At 33.7% G+C, this 15,191-nt stretch overlaps 1 protein-coding gene across 4 annotated transcripts in view; it reads left to right on the top strand.

Moving 5' to 3' along the window:
• Nucleotides 1–15,191, top strand: part of BRINP3 (BMP/retinoic acid inducible neural specific 3) — a 379,320-nt gene that overhangs the window by 299,001 nt on the left and 65,128 nt on the right. For all 4 annotated transcript variants that reach the window (XM_077887268.1, XM_077887267.1, XM_077887269.1 and 1 more), the window contains one exon: nucleotides 14,684–14,906. In XM_077887268.1, coding sequence (XP_077743394.1) covers nucleotides 14,684–14,906 — 223 coding nt within the window. The remainder of the gene's footprint in view (nucleotides 1–14,683; nucleotides 14,907–15,191) is intronic.

Genomic DNA, 15,191 nt, shown 5'->3' with positions numbered 1-15,191 from the left:
TTCTTATACACAATGCCAGGATTCTACAAAAGCATCAGGCTCTCATACCATATGGTATCATTTATATCTTTTATGACTGGCTCTCAGGGTTCTTCTCCACAAAGAATAGTAATGGTGATTTTCAGAGCTATGATCATAGAAAGTCACCACCACATCATATCAAGTATTATACTCCAGTTTTGAAACTTGGCAGTACATTTTTTGGGGAAAAAAAATCAAATGATGGCTGTGTCAGTTTTGTTTTTCTGCCCCAGGTAATTCCAAGATAATCTACAATTTAAAAAAAAAAAAAAGGCAAGATTATCAAAAGTATGAAGCAGCTGTTAAATTTAAACTGACATATGATTTTTACTTTTTATTATTATGCTTAGATTATTTGAAAAATGAAACATTTTGTGTTCCATTCTTGGGAAATTAATATCATAAATCCCCTTTACCTCAAATTAGTAGTATAACTATCTTCTGTTGATAAATGCATAACATATGATATTGCTTCATACTATGAAATTGGTCCCATTTGTTATCATTATTATTATATTAATGTTATTACATATAATACATATTATTAATGTATTACATATAAGGGCAGCCCTGATGGATCAGCAGTTTAGCACCACCTTCAGCCCAGGGAGTGATCCTGGAGACCCGGGATGGAGTCCCACGTCAGACTCCCTGCATGGAGTCTGCTTCTTCCTCTGCCTATGTCTCTGCCTCTCTTTCATTCTCTCTCTCTCTCTGTCTCTCATGAATAAATAAATTTTTAAAATCTTTAAAAAAAACTTATGTAGCTATGCAATAACTATATAATATATAAACTTTGATTATGACAGTTTATATGTATATTATTCTCCAGAGCAACATATCTCAAAGTATAGTCAGGGGAAACCTGGTGGTCCCTGTGATAGTGTCAGGAGGTCCACAAGATCAAGCCTCTTATTATAATGTTATTGAAACATTATCGCTTCTTTTTTTACTTCCATTGTCTTATGAGGCATAGTGGAGATGTCTAGAAACTTCCTGGTGTGTGATATTGCAATAAATTGAATGCAGAAACAGGTATGAGATGCAGATATTTTCTCTTAAGTAAGATATTAGAGACATTTGCAAAAATGTGAAATAATGCCAATCTTTTATAAAATACATTTTGTCTTCAAAATACAGTTATTTTTCAAAATATGTTGATTATATGCAAAGTGTTAATTACTCTTATTGTACATGAGCAACTAAATAGATATTTAATTCAATTTGGTAGATACCTATAAAATGTCCCACATAAACAAAAGTCTGTAGGCTTCTCAATAATTTCTAAGAATATAAGAAGCTCATAAGATAAGAAATTTCAAAAGTATTATTCCACACTTTTTCTTGTCCATCCTCGGTTGCAAAAATCTGTGTGTTACAGAAGTGAGGTAGTAATGTTTGTACTGCTTCATGGAATCGAGGAGATGTAGAATAAAGTCTCTCCTTGCCATTGGGTTTTCTCTCATATTTAAAATATGCCTGCTCCACCTTCAGGTCTGCATTTCACTTCAGGAAAGGCCTGAAAGGAAGAAGAGCAATACCTAAATATGAAAAGCAAAACTTTATTCATACCCCTGCCCTCTTCCCCTACCACAGACTGCTGCTTTTGTTACACTGGTCGGAATGTTGTTATATATCCACCAGAGGCTACAAGTTGTTTTATATTTGTCCCATTGCTTTCAACAATAAAATCAATGTTCAGTAAGAGACAATGAATATGGTAGGAAACCAGCCACAACTCTTCACCTTCTTTCTTCATCTGAAGTTGGTAAAATTAAGCTATGAAAGGCATATGGGAACAAGGGGCTTGAAATGGGAGACAATACTTCCATGAGGAAGGAACTTGGAAGGGAAGAGAATCAAAGGGATGGACAGAGAATTAGGAAAACATCTAAATCTACTTAGTCTTGAAGCCCTGGAATAGATGGAAAAACTATGGACAGGTCCAAGAGGCTGCATGCATCTAACCACTGGAAAGATGGAGCTTGTGCAGAGGTGTTTAGAACTTGCTGCTTCTGGGCAAGCTGCCATTTCTGTGGCAACTGCTAAATCTGTAGAAGCCACCATATTACTGAATCTTGGGAAGGACTGCTTCTGTCATGAGTTTCTTGTAATAAACTTCTGAAAATCATGGTTACCATTTCCTATCTGCCTTCCACATTCCACAAGTCTCTCTGATTGACAAACTCTAACCTGGAAGTGTTCAAGGAAGGGGATTTCGGGAAAGATTTCTCAGCTTCAGACTGATGATGATGAGTAACAATTGAGTACAGCTGCCAACAATTTGTGTCATGTAAATACGTCTGAGATGCCTTAATTGGGAATAAATAGAATAAGCATGAACAATTAGCAGAGTCACATATTGTTTTAATTTTTAAAAAAATCTCAAGTTCCTAACAAACACAATATTATGGAAAATGTATTGGAGGGACACAGTACAAAATATATTTGGTTAATTGATCTGGATAAAAAAGCCTTAAAAAATTAAAACATATGAGGAAATACTTTCAATTCATGCCTAATGAAAGTAGAGAATATAACATCTCTTAATTTTACATAAAAACGAATATATAAATATTTCAGGAAGGAGTTACTATATTACCAATTATAATTCCTATATATATTAATTCTATACATGCATATGCCTATAAACATATTTAGGCATTTACTTGTCACCACAGGCAATGACTCTGTCTTACTGAACATTTTATCATACTTTTATGCTAGTAGATACCTCGATTACATGTAAGACTTTTGTAAGAAAGGAAGAAAAATAAAAGCAGATTTCAAGTGTATATCATACAGCCACATAACAGCCTGCCTTCTCCATCCTTCTTAGTTGTATGTAGAGACATTCAGTGTATCTGCTGGAGACAACCTCCTTGTCTTGATAGTTTCCTTGCTGCTTCTGTGCAAGATCTGGGTTGTTGTTTTTTTCTCAGAAACTTCGCTATTTGAAAGGTGTGTTTACTCTTTGTTGAAGTTTGGTTTTCTGAAGCTCTAAAACAATGTATTAAGCTTCTATCAAATAGCCAGGGACTCAGATAATTTCTCCAATAGGGTATTGGGAGTCCTACCTATTGTTGAAACTATGCTAGAAATAAACTATATCAGAATAGCTTAATATTATTTTTTTAAAGATTTTATTTATTTATTCAGGAGAGATACACAGAGAGAGGCAGAGACATAGGCAGAGGGAGAAGCAGGCTCCCTGTGAGGAGCCCAGTGTGAACTCGACCCTAGCACTCCAGGATCGGGACCTGAGCAGAAGGCAGACACTCAACCACTGAACCACCTAGGGGCTCCAAGAATATCTTAATATTCTTTAAGCTTATTGGTAACTTAATTATAAATTTGCCAACTTGAACATTATTAAAAAATGATGATTTTTGTTAAAGAGTTTTAAAATTACCTTGCCTGAAGACACTTTATAATAAATATGCGAATTAATGTTATTTCAATAATTATTATATTTTCACATATTTTAATAACATGTAACATAAGAACATAGTATATAAAATACAAGTTTTGGGTGAAAGTTCTTAAAGTACTAACTCAACATTTCTGTAGAACTATGTTCATAGAGAAAGCACTAAACTTCTTTCGATTCTACTCTCATTTTTGAAAAGGGATAAAAACTGCTGCAAAAAAAGGACAGGGGAGGGTGGAACCAGACACACTTTTCCCACTTCAAGACAAGGCGTGTATCGTTTGTGTATTGCTGGCTATTGAAGGCATATGATATAGAGTCTCTTACTTCTCACCACCGTTACCCTCACCTGGGATTGTCTGCCTAATAGTAGGCACATGATTTCTCATGAACTCGATCTCATTGCTTGTGTGTTCCACAATTTCTCTCTAGCTATTACTTACAAGCCTTCATAGCTGGATGAGTATAATTCAACATCTCTAAATCACGGTTTTCAAAAATATACCATGGACACAGCAGTAATTACAGTGTAGAATTAAGAGAATTAGGTGCCTAGAGGAGCACTTGATATTTAAAAGATACTGAATGTACATTTTACTTACCCAACCAAGAATATGTACTTTCAGTTTTGCTTTTAAGCAATGGTTACAATTTTGGAAGATATTTCAAATATTTATCAATATTCTGAAACATACTTAGTCTGTCATTTCGCTACCTGAAATTCATTTGTCAGTTTCTCAACTGTAAATTAAGAAATTCATCTATTTTTTGTTTTTGCATTGTTGCTTTCAACCTGAATTCCCTTTTTCCACAGTAGTATTCAGGCTTAGAACTATAATATGCAATTTTTTTTTAATTCTGTTTTCCCACATGAATAACTTGTAGCTTCATATTTTATATGACTAAACTCAAACTCTACTTTTCCAAAAGAATTATTCTGTATATGTTTATATTTAGCTTCAAGCATTTCTCTGGATCTTGTCAATTGGTTTAGCCACTTAAGAAATACAGACTTAATTCATACTATATATGATGTACTGTCTTAGGCTTTTAGAAAGGGAAAATACAAAGAAAAGTAAAATATTGCCCCAACTCTCAGAGAAATATAAAATGAGCTCTCCTTTTACGTTTTTTGACTCTATTATTGTTCTAATTTTTCCCTCATAGTTGGCTTTATATGATAATTCCATAATTCAAATTAGTTTCACATCTTATCTTAATAAAGCTGGCCTGTCCTACTGTGCTGTTATGAGGTTGGATGTAATAACATTTGTAAAATCTGCCAAACAAAATACTTTTTAAATATAGAGAATAGTATTATTTTCCCCTGTTAACTCTCTCTTGTGTTTTTTCTTAAGGTAGGAGTCATGCTTTTTTCAGACTTGGTTTATTCTGAACTCTAATTAATAACTGTGCCACTTTGAACAATTTGCTGAGCCTTGCTAAGGTACATTTCCTCAACAGCAAAATGCAGAATATAATAGCACCCATCTCTAAGGATTGTTGTAAGAATTAAATGAGATAATCCATGTAAAGTGCTCAGCACAGCACACATAGAAACACTGAATATAAGAAGAAAAATAATGGCTAGCATTTATCACTAATTACGTAAAAGACATTTTATTAAGTTTTCATGGTAATTATATCATTTAATTTACACAGAACTCCCATGAAGAAAGTACAATTGTTATAGCTACAATGATTATTATTATGGTTTTACCACTTAACTAGCACAGTGATAGGCACACAGTAGATAATAAATACTTGTGAACTTTTGTTAAACTCTACATTATAATTACCTTTAAGGCCTCAAATAGCTCTATCAGTCAACATTCTTTCAAGAATAGAATCTGACCACAGCAGGAAAGGAATTTATTTAAAGATATGGATTGGTTAGTTCACAGAATCAGCAGGAGGACTTAGAGATTCTGGCTCAGAGGCTGTGCCAGGAACACTCCCTAAATCACATAGAAAGAGCAATTTCTTGAAGACTTGAGGACATAAAGGAGCAAAAGAATCTGCAACTGGCACATCCAATACCCCAATACAGATGATTGAATTCATCATTATCAGTAATGTTGCTAGATAATTCATTTGATGAACTTCCAATATTTGTGCATCTTTGTTATGAAGGTTGTTAAAGGAGCAGTTACCTGTTCTTCATTTTGGAGATACTATCGAAATATGCCAGGACCACTGACTTAGAAATCTCACCCAGGCGTTGAGGGCTTCAGTTTTCATAAGATTTATTTGCAGTCCTTGTACACAGCTAAGGTATGGGCCAGCAGCCAGGATACCCGCTACTTGTGTTTTTCATGTCTCTTCAGTATGATGTCATTAACAAAATATGTCCTATGGCATGATGAGATGATCTATGTTCCTATGAAATAAATTGTGCTACAGAGGCTGTGAAATGATTGAACCCCAGAATAAAATGAGAATGTTTAGCTCTTGTACCTGACATATGAAAGGAAACTGCTTCTGGTATATCTCTGTTTACAATGCTAGAGAAAACAGTTTGTACCAAGAAGAAGCTTTATCCCTAGTGCCAGGAGTCATGCCACCAGTAAGCTACCACATCTGGAATAGCAGTTTTAATTAGAGTTGCTCTATGATTAAGCTGTAGCCAACATGGTGAGTTAATTGGAGATGGAATATGAATACTATCCTCACAATTTTCAGTACTGAATGGATTTCTAATTCCTGCAATCGTGTCAAGCTTAGAAAACGAGCAATATCATTTTGGATTTAGTCTTTTGGTAGGAAAGGGAAGCTTCATTTTATCCTTCTTACCTTAATAGACTTATTTCATAATACATCAGGGAGCCAATATTCTCCTATTCTAATTCTTTAGTTAGGGACTGGGAAAATAAAAAATGGCATGAGGTAAGGTCCCACTGGGCCTAATTTGAAGGGAATTCAGGGAAAACCCAATACACTATCTTAATTCTATAAGACTACACACTGATTCCTGGAATATTCTGGTATTCAGGAGACCTAAGAATTAATTCACAACATAAAGGAAAGATTTGCCCTACTTAAACTATGTTATAGCAGTTCCAAGTCTTTGAAATGATTCAGGGTTGGGAATTCAATAGGGCCTCATTCTTCTCTCTCATGATGACTCAAGTCAGGACTTAGTCATCAGATTTAATTTTTTTTCAATTATACAAATCAAAAAGGACCTCAGGGCACTAGTCCTATATTTAAATCCTTTGGCATGATGAGCTGATTAATAAACTATATAATTCCTACTAGTTAGACCTCTCTAAGTAGTACCCTGAACCTGTTGTAGGTTACAATACCCATGTTCATCATACCTCTAATGACTAATAGCTGCTACTAGGCCTCAATCAGAGAGTATTAATTATATCCTCATTGAAATAAAAATTTTTCTGATTTCACACAGAGTTTCACACTAACTGGCATGCCAGCCTACAGAAAACAGCCACAGTATTCATCAGAGATGTCAGCATTCTTTTCACCAATGAAGCATTCTTTTTCACCATGCACCAATACCAATGCATGTAATGTTTTTTTTTTTTTTGCTCCAATATAAATTAGCAAATTCTTGATAGCCTATTGGAAAATTAATCTTATAATAGTTTCAACAAAATGATGGGTGATGGAAGTGGGTCACGAAGAACATCGGCTTTCCAGTGCAGGTCACTGTTTTGATCAAGATTATTACAATGGCTGAAAGCAAGACAACATTAGTCTATCAGACAAAGAAGGTGCTGTTTCTTGGGATCAAGGAAACAAGTATTAATGATTAATGCTTTGAATTATTCTGAGTTAATTTCAGTCCTCTGGTATATCTACCTTCCAGTTCCTATGTTCCCATGCTTTCTTAGTGTTGTTTCTAACTTTAATTTAACAGATCTGGCAGGAAATTTAAATTCAATCTTGGGATCAAAGTTTGTTTTGAAGCCCTACAGCTGCAAGAGATAAAAGAGTCCTTTAGCACAGTCTTTGAAAGTCTCCAATATTCATTCTATTCTTTGAGAAGAAAGTGTAGGAATTTGAGCTCTTTAAGCAAGCCATCTCTATTTGTAGTAACCAACTCACCCTCAGTCTTTGAATTTTTCATGTTCTTCATTCAGTTCTATGCAGGCACATAGTCCCAAATATTCTTTCTGTACATTCTAGATGAGCACAGGTGGTGTTTCTATTGTCAAATTTCCACCCATAATACCATATGGTTTTAAAAACCCTCTGTCTCAATCAGTCTTGGACACCAAGCATATGTTTTCTCTATTGCCCACAAGAGCTATTGCCAAACCACTTTGGGTACCAGTACTTGATTAGCCCAGATTCTTTGCTGGAAGTAAGAAAAACAGGCTCTAGCTAACTTAATCTGATAAGGAACTCATTAAAGGATATTGTATAGCATTTGGAATAATCAGGTAATCTAGAGAAGTATGCTTGTGCTGCATAGTCAACATAAAGTTAAAAATCTTGCCTAAGACTTATTTATTGAGGTCATTGCTGCTAACTGCAATAAATACAAGACTGCTCCTAAACACTACCATTCCTGCTGTAAACACCATTTCCAGAGTGAATTGCTCTGGGCATCTTCTTTGCTATTGCATCAACAGCTTAAGATTCAAACGCTGGGTGGGTACACCAGATTCCTATAGCTTATATGATGCACCCACTCTGTATCTACAAGGGAACTGGAAATGTCAAGATCTGAGCCTTGCAGGTTTTGTCCTTAAAGGTCTAGGTAACTTCTCAAACATTTGATAAAGAGTTCATAAACTGGACAATCCAATGAAGGACAGATTAATTGGCTCATGGTAATAAAGATTTTAATATAAAAGTATGCTGTATTTTTCAGAGAAAAAGAAAACAGGAAAAACATGGCTTATTTCTAGGCAGCTTCTGGGGAATTAGGATCAGTTTTAGATTTATGCGTTTGTCGACCCATCACTTTGTAGCCTCATAAAATTGGCCAGTTCACAAGCTATGGAACAGACTTGCCATGTACTTTATGCAGCATTATAGTATTTTGTCATTTTCAGTGTAAACTCTATAGCCGTGACTTATAGAACGGTATGAATAGGCTTGTGCCAATATGTACCTACTCAAAGTCATGCCAGTGATTTACTGTAGAAGTTGGGAAAGTACTAAACGGATACAAATCATTCAAATAGTCCCTAGGAATTTTTTTTTTAATTTTTAAAGTAAAGCTTGAGTAATTATAGTCAGAATTATGAAGTGGGTCAAAATTTGTGTATTCCTTGCATTCTCTCAGGGATCAAATTTTCATTTCAGTCCTTGGTAACTTTCTGCCACTCAGGACGCTGATTGCCTGAATTTTCTCTCTCTCAGCATATTTTCACATCAGCCCTCTTCCTACTCACATCCGGATCCACTTATGTCTCAGTCTTATATGTTACTACTTAAGGTCACAGTTTCTGTGCTGTGAAGGTTTGCAATTAATATAGGTAAAACTTTGCTAGTGAAAATCAGAAGATAGAAGAATCCATGCTCTCTCATAGAAAACTGTCTTGTGAGGAACAAAGAATAGCTTTGCAACAGAGTGTTCTGAAGACTGGTGATAGGAATTTATTAGCTCTGGAGATACTACTTAGCATAGGAACAAACCTATTTTAGACTAAACCAACAAACTAATAAATAAAAATATAGCCATAGAAACAGAATGTATTTTGCCATGTGTTCAGGGTATAGTACTGCATTCTGTGTGAAGAAGTAGTAGTTATTTTATTAGTTCATTGCTTATAAAAATTTTGTGCTACTACAGTTGTTATTAATATGCATTATTTCAGAAAATCCTGCATTCCCAACCATAAGCAGGAGACATGAGTTCAAAGGCATTATGTTGGTAATGTCATAAAATCAGAAATGATGATTCTTTCTGTTTAAAAACAATGTTTCATAGATTCTTCGAATGTATCTGACATATATATATATTTTTTACCTATTACCTTCTTTCATTTTAAGATGCCCTGTGTCCCTGCATATTTTCCTAGATATTGTACAATATTTTATTACTATAGTAAAGCTATTGCTATACTTTGAGAATAATTAAAATTGTCATCCATATAGCATTGTCATTTCTACTGAAAAGATACTTTGATTGTCTCAATATGTTAAGAAAAAAATGCATGAAATGTGAACCAGTAGACTTTTACTTTCATATTAACAAGCAGTTAATTAAGATCGCTTTTTAAGGGATGCCTAGGTGGCTTAGCGATTGAGCATCATGCCCATGCCCCAGCGATTGGGCATGATCCTGGGGTCCTGGGATCGAGTCCCATATTAGATTCTCTGTGGGAAGCTTGCTTCTCCCTCTGCCTGTGTATCTACCTCTTTCTGTGTCTCTCATGAACAAATAAATAAAATCTTAAAAACCAAGACAGCCAAAATATATTATTGAATTGTCAATATACTATGTGTATATCTCATGTGTCATTTTTAAAAAATTGATTTTTTAAAAGATTTTATTTACTTATTCATGAGAGACACAGAAAGAAGCAGAGACACAGGCAGAGGGAGAAGCAGGCTCCATGCAGGGAGCCGGATGTGGGACTCGATCCCAGATCCTGGGATCACGCCCTGAGCCAAAGGGCAGACGTCCAACCACTGAGCCACCCAGGTGTCCCTTGGCTGTCTTTTTATATTGATTCACAATATTTATTTAAATTTTAGCCAAAAGCAAGTTCATCTGAATTCATAAAAACCATAAAAGCACCAGTTTCCTCCCTCAGTTCTTCCTAACCATAGTCTTACTTTCTAATGGTAAGCAGCTTCTGTTTTGGATTATTCTCATGGATTTAGAACTTAAGAAATAATTTCTGAATAATAATGAAAAATACCTTATTAGTCTTCTACACTTTTGAGGAAGTAAATTATATTTTCTCAAAGCTCTAAAAAATTTAGCATGCCTTAGGGGGTGCCTGGGTGCCTCAGTTGGTTGAGCATAGGACTCCCAATCTGAGCTCAGGGTGATGAATTCAGCTCTGTATTGAGCTCCATGCTGGGTATTGGGCTTGCTTTAAAAAGAGGAAGAAGAAGAGAAAGAAGAAGAAGAAGGAGAAGAAGAAGAAGAAGAAGAAGAAGAAGAAGAAGAGAAAGAAGAATGCTTTAGAGCACCTTTGAAAATATATTCTAAATCAGTTCTGAATAGAGATTCTGAATATTTAAAAATACATAATCAAAGATATACTGGTCAGTGATTATCATGTTCATTAGTATAGTCAGAAACACAAATCAGGGTTACATATGACTGGCTATTTTACACCCTAAAATTTTTCATTTTTCTACTCTTACCTATTTGATTCAATTGTGAAGCATGAGAATAGAGTGCATATAAATACATTAGATCAATATGCAAATGCAGGAATGTCAATAAAAATTTTTGTTAACATTAGAGTTATGAAAGTAAAGATTATCTGTATTCTACACACATAGAAATGCCAATAAAATTTACATGAAGGATTATTGGAGGGATTATATTAGCATTTAAAGCACTTAAAACAGTTCTTGTCAAAGTAAGAGCTAATGAGAGAGACACAGAGATGGGGTGAGGGGGAGAATGAATTAGTTCCAGAATTGGCTAATTAAATATCAAGTATTAACTAGAGTTACTATCAGGGGAAAGGGGGAAAAAAGGAACAAACTTTGTTCAACTATTTTTTTAAAAAACACTTCATTTTTAATGGAGAAGTAGTAACAGTATAGGAAGTTAACATGGTGCCTTGCTAGTCTTCTATAGTTATTGGAAAGTTGTCACTTAACCTAATTCTCCTTGCCCCCACAGAATTAACATCATGCATTTCTCTGTGTTATTCTTTGCTTCATGTGAAATAGTTTTATTAAGAAGACTGATTGACTATAAATTCCTGTGAGCAAGAGGATGTTTATTACCATTATCGTTGTTGTATGATTTTGTTTCTCTATTGTCCTCCATACCGAGCAAAAGTACTTAGTTGGTACATACTTAACTGGTGTTTCCAGATTAATATCTGTCTAGGAATCTAGATACTAAATTTAGTTTTTCTGGATTATTTTTATGCAACATTAATTTGTTTTCTTTTACAAATTTATTCACCCCCAAATATATGGCTAGTCATTGTTTACTTGCCATTTGAAAAGCAATAGTGCTTTATTTTCAACATGGCTTCTAGCAACTACTGTAGGATAAAATGTTATCTGGCCTCCCCTAATCATTGTATTATCTCTTTGTAGTTACATAAATCCTTGGATTTATATAATAAGTCTACTGTATCATTCAAATTTCATGTTCACATTCTATAAATATGGATTTTACTAATTGCCGAGCACAAAGGAAAAGCTATCCGTGGGAATATTTCTGGAGATTCTCTTGACTTCTAAGTAGAATGAATTTCAGAAACTGAGGTTGTTATTTTAATACTAGAAGTTATCTCATGTCATTTGCCATTGAAAAAAATAAGATGAAAGTTTATCCATAGTCGCTCTCATCGACTGACTGAAACATCTGTATGCTCTGTGCACAGCAGGTGTCCAATAAATGTTTTGAGTGACTGTCAGTGTTGACTCTTAATGACTTCATAATGAAGTGATTATTCAAGTGCCATGTTAAAACTATGTTTCTTAGAAATAGTATAGTGACAGTTTTCAGCTGACATACACTATTACATACACTTTGGTAATACAAAATACATCCTGTTTTAAAATATTATTTATTTTGAATAAAATTTACTAATTTAGAAACTCTCAGAAGAGTATTATAGCAAACAATGAAAATATGCAAAGCCATGAAACAATAAAGTCTTATCAAAAGTGTTCAAGTAAAAGATGACAATGAAATGAATGATTAGTTTTCAAAGAGGTGGCATCTGTTCTGTGAATAATCCAAGAAATGCTTTCCAATTTCCATGCATCAACTCCTTTATTCAAAAGAGGGAATTTCTCAAAAGAGACATATGGGACCACATGAAATGTAGGGTACTGTGAAATTGGAATTTTAAAATGCATCTCTTATTTATACCCCGCTTACTTAAAAAATGATTTGAAGCATATCAAGTGGATACATTCTCCAAAATCTCCCTTCATAAATCATTTTTCCTTTTGTTTTATTTTTCCTTCTTCTTGTGGTAAATGTCTAGACCATAAATGTCCAAAAGACACCAGGACTCTGTGTTCATTTGCTCCAGAAGAAATGACAACTCTAATATTCAGAATATAATTTTCTATTAATTGCCAAAAAGTTTTATTTGTCAGCATTGATGAAAGACTTTGGGTCGGAATATCAAAATAACCCTACTAATAAAATAAATATAAATTAATTGCTCTAAATATATATATGTGTGTGTGTGTGTGTGTGTGTGTGTGTTAATGTAATACACTTTTCCCAAGTGAATGGCATCATTTAAGAAATGATAATTTGGAGGTTTTAAAATAGTGCATTAGACACACTGCCCACATCAAGAAATGGCTATTGACACACCTTGTCCAAATCCAGTTAAATAAAAATAGCTGCAACTGAACATTAGAAAAAAAACTGTTTTTGAATTGGATAACTAGCTAAAAGGTAATTTAAAGAAATGCTTATAACATCATAGAATTTTAAAGTGAAATAAGGTTATGATCATCCACAATGTTCTATTTCATTTTCAAAGGAGGAAATGAAGGCACAGAGAAGCTGAGGTTTAATGCATACCATGTACTTTTTGATGGGTAACTAAAATTTATATTTATATTTATATTATATTATATTTATAGTAACTAAAATATCATTTGCCTCACTTGCCAAATACTACATCTTCAGCCACTGAAAACATCTTGTGGTGAGTTCCTGTGTTTGTGGGGAGGAGCAATCAGCCATCTACTACAGTGAAATGGGTGCAATATGATATTCTTAACACTGATATTTTAAAGAAATAGCAAAATGATACAAAGAGGTTTTTTTTTTGTGGGTTTCTTTTTTACTCCTAGTTCATAATATTTACTTTAGAAGAAAAGGAGAGATGGGAGGAAAGGCTATACTATCTCTTTTTATTGGTTTTTACTGTGATAAAACCATACAACATAAAATTTCCCATTTTATCTATACAATTCAGTGACATTAATTACATTAATGATGTACAACCATCACTGCTATCTTTTTTTGAAAAAGTTTTCATCACCACAAACAGAAATTCTGTAGCTATAATCCAATAATGTTCCATTCCCTCTTCCCTCACCCTTTGGTAAATTCTAATCTATTTTCTATCCCAATGAACTTGATTATTTTAGATATTTCATATAAGTGGACTCATACAATATTTGTCTTTTTGTTTTAGTCTGGCTTATTTCATTTACATATTTTCAAAGTTTATTCATGCTGCCACATATGTCAGAACTTCATTATATTTTTATGGGTCAATAATATTCATATATATCTATGTACACCATAATTAAGATATATATTCATTTGTGGATGGATAGTTGGTTTGTTTCCATCTTTTGGCTATTGTCTCAACTCTCTTTTGTGTTAAGATCATTAACAGACCTTTCGGTGATTGCTTATTTTAGTATAGCATCAAGTTTTGTTTCTACTGTTGGTTAATCAGACATTTAAAAAGAAAACAATTTCAGATACGGTAATGATCAGCACAAAAACAAAAGCCAGAATTAGAGCTTTAAATTCTTTTTAAATTTTTCTCTTTGGCATACACTTTGTTTTAAACTACATTGTCTCTACAAGTTAGAATATGGTTAGTTAAAGGGAATAACCAGAATGCATAGTTGAATATTATAATCTTCTATTTTAAAAGTCTTCTCTTTTTCTTTGAGCATTAATATATTCATTTAATAATAATTATATGTATTTCTATGCTGAGTTAATGAAATTATTTCTTTCGTATGAAACATTTGGAAAGGATTATTAGTACTAATGCCAAAAATGAAAGCTGAATTAATGACTACTACTTGTGGGAGAAAGTTCATTCAAAAACCCTCCAAAGGAGAACATTGAAAAATTAACTTCAGCTTAAACTTTCTGGCCAAATACTTGTTTTAGTACAAATTATTTTCATTATCTTCTACCATGAAAGTTCTACTTTAAGGGGAACAAAAAAGAAAACAATTCTAAAGCATCAAAAAAAATTTCCAATTTGCTTTTAATTTGTTGTACATAAAATAATAAATAGTATTTGTTTTTAATATTAACATATTAAATTTATTTTGGAAAAGGGGAAAATAGTTGGTTTATTAAAGTATTGAATTTTAACATTTTTCCAGATGAATTCAAGTTCTTTATGAAAAGGCTACCCATGAATTATTTCCTCAACACATCTACCATAATGCATTTGTGGACAATGGATTCTAATTTTCAGCGCCGCTACGAACAACTGGAGAACAGCATGAAGCAGCTATTCCTGAAGGCGCAGAAAATTGTACACAAGCTCTTTAGCCTTAGCAAGAGGTGTCATAAACAACCCCTCATCAGTTTGCCAAGACAAAGGTAAGACATTTATGCTAATATAGACAACTAAGGACATTGTTTTGATAGTGAGCTCTATCTATTTTCTGAATGCGGATGTGATAATATACATAGCATTATGTTATAATTTATATTATTAGAGATAATTTGAAAACGTTTTAGGTCTCAAAAATAATAAATTGCATTCTCCAAAATAGTAATCCAAATGAGAGCCCTGCATTAGGCTCCTTGCTCAATCCAGAGTTTGCTTGGGATTCTCTCTCTCCCTCTCTCTCAGCCCCTCCTCTCATTCACTCTTTCTCTCTT

This window comes from Canis aureus, chromosome 38 (genome assembly GCF_053574225.1).
Source record: "Canis aureus isolate CA01 chromosome 38, VMU_Caureus_v.1.0, whole genome shotgun sequence".
Lineage (NCBI taxonomy): Eukaryota > Metazoa > Chordata > Mammalia > Carnivora > Canidae > Canis > Canis aureus.
Note: the sequence above shows the minus strand (reverse complement) of the source record. Positions and strands in the feature narration are given on the sequence as shown.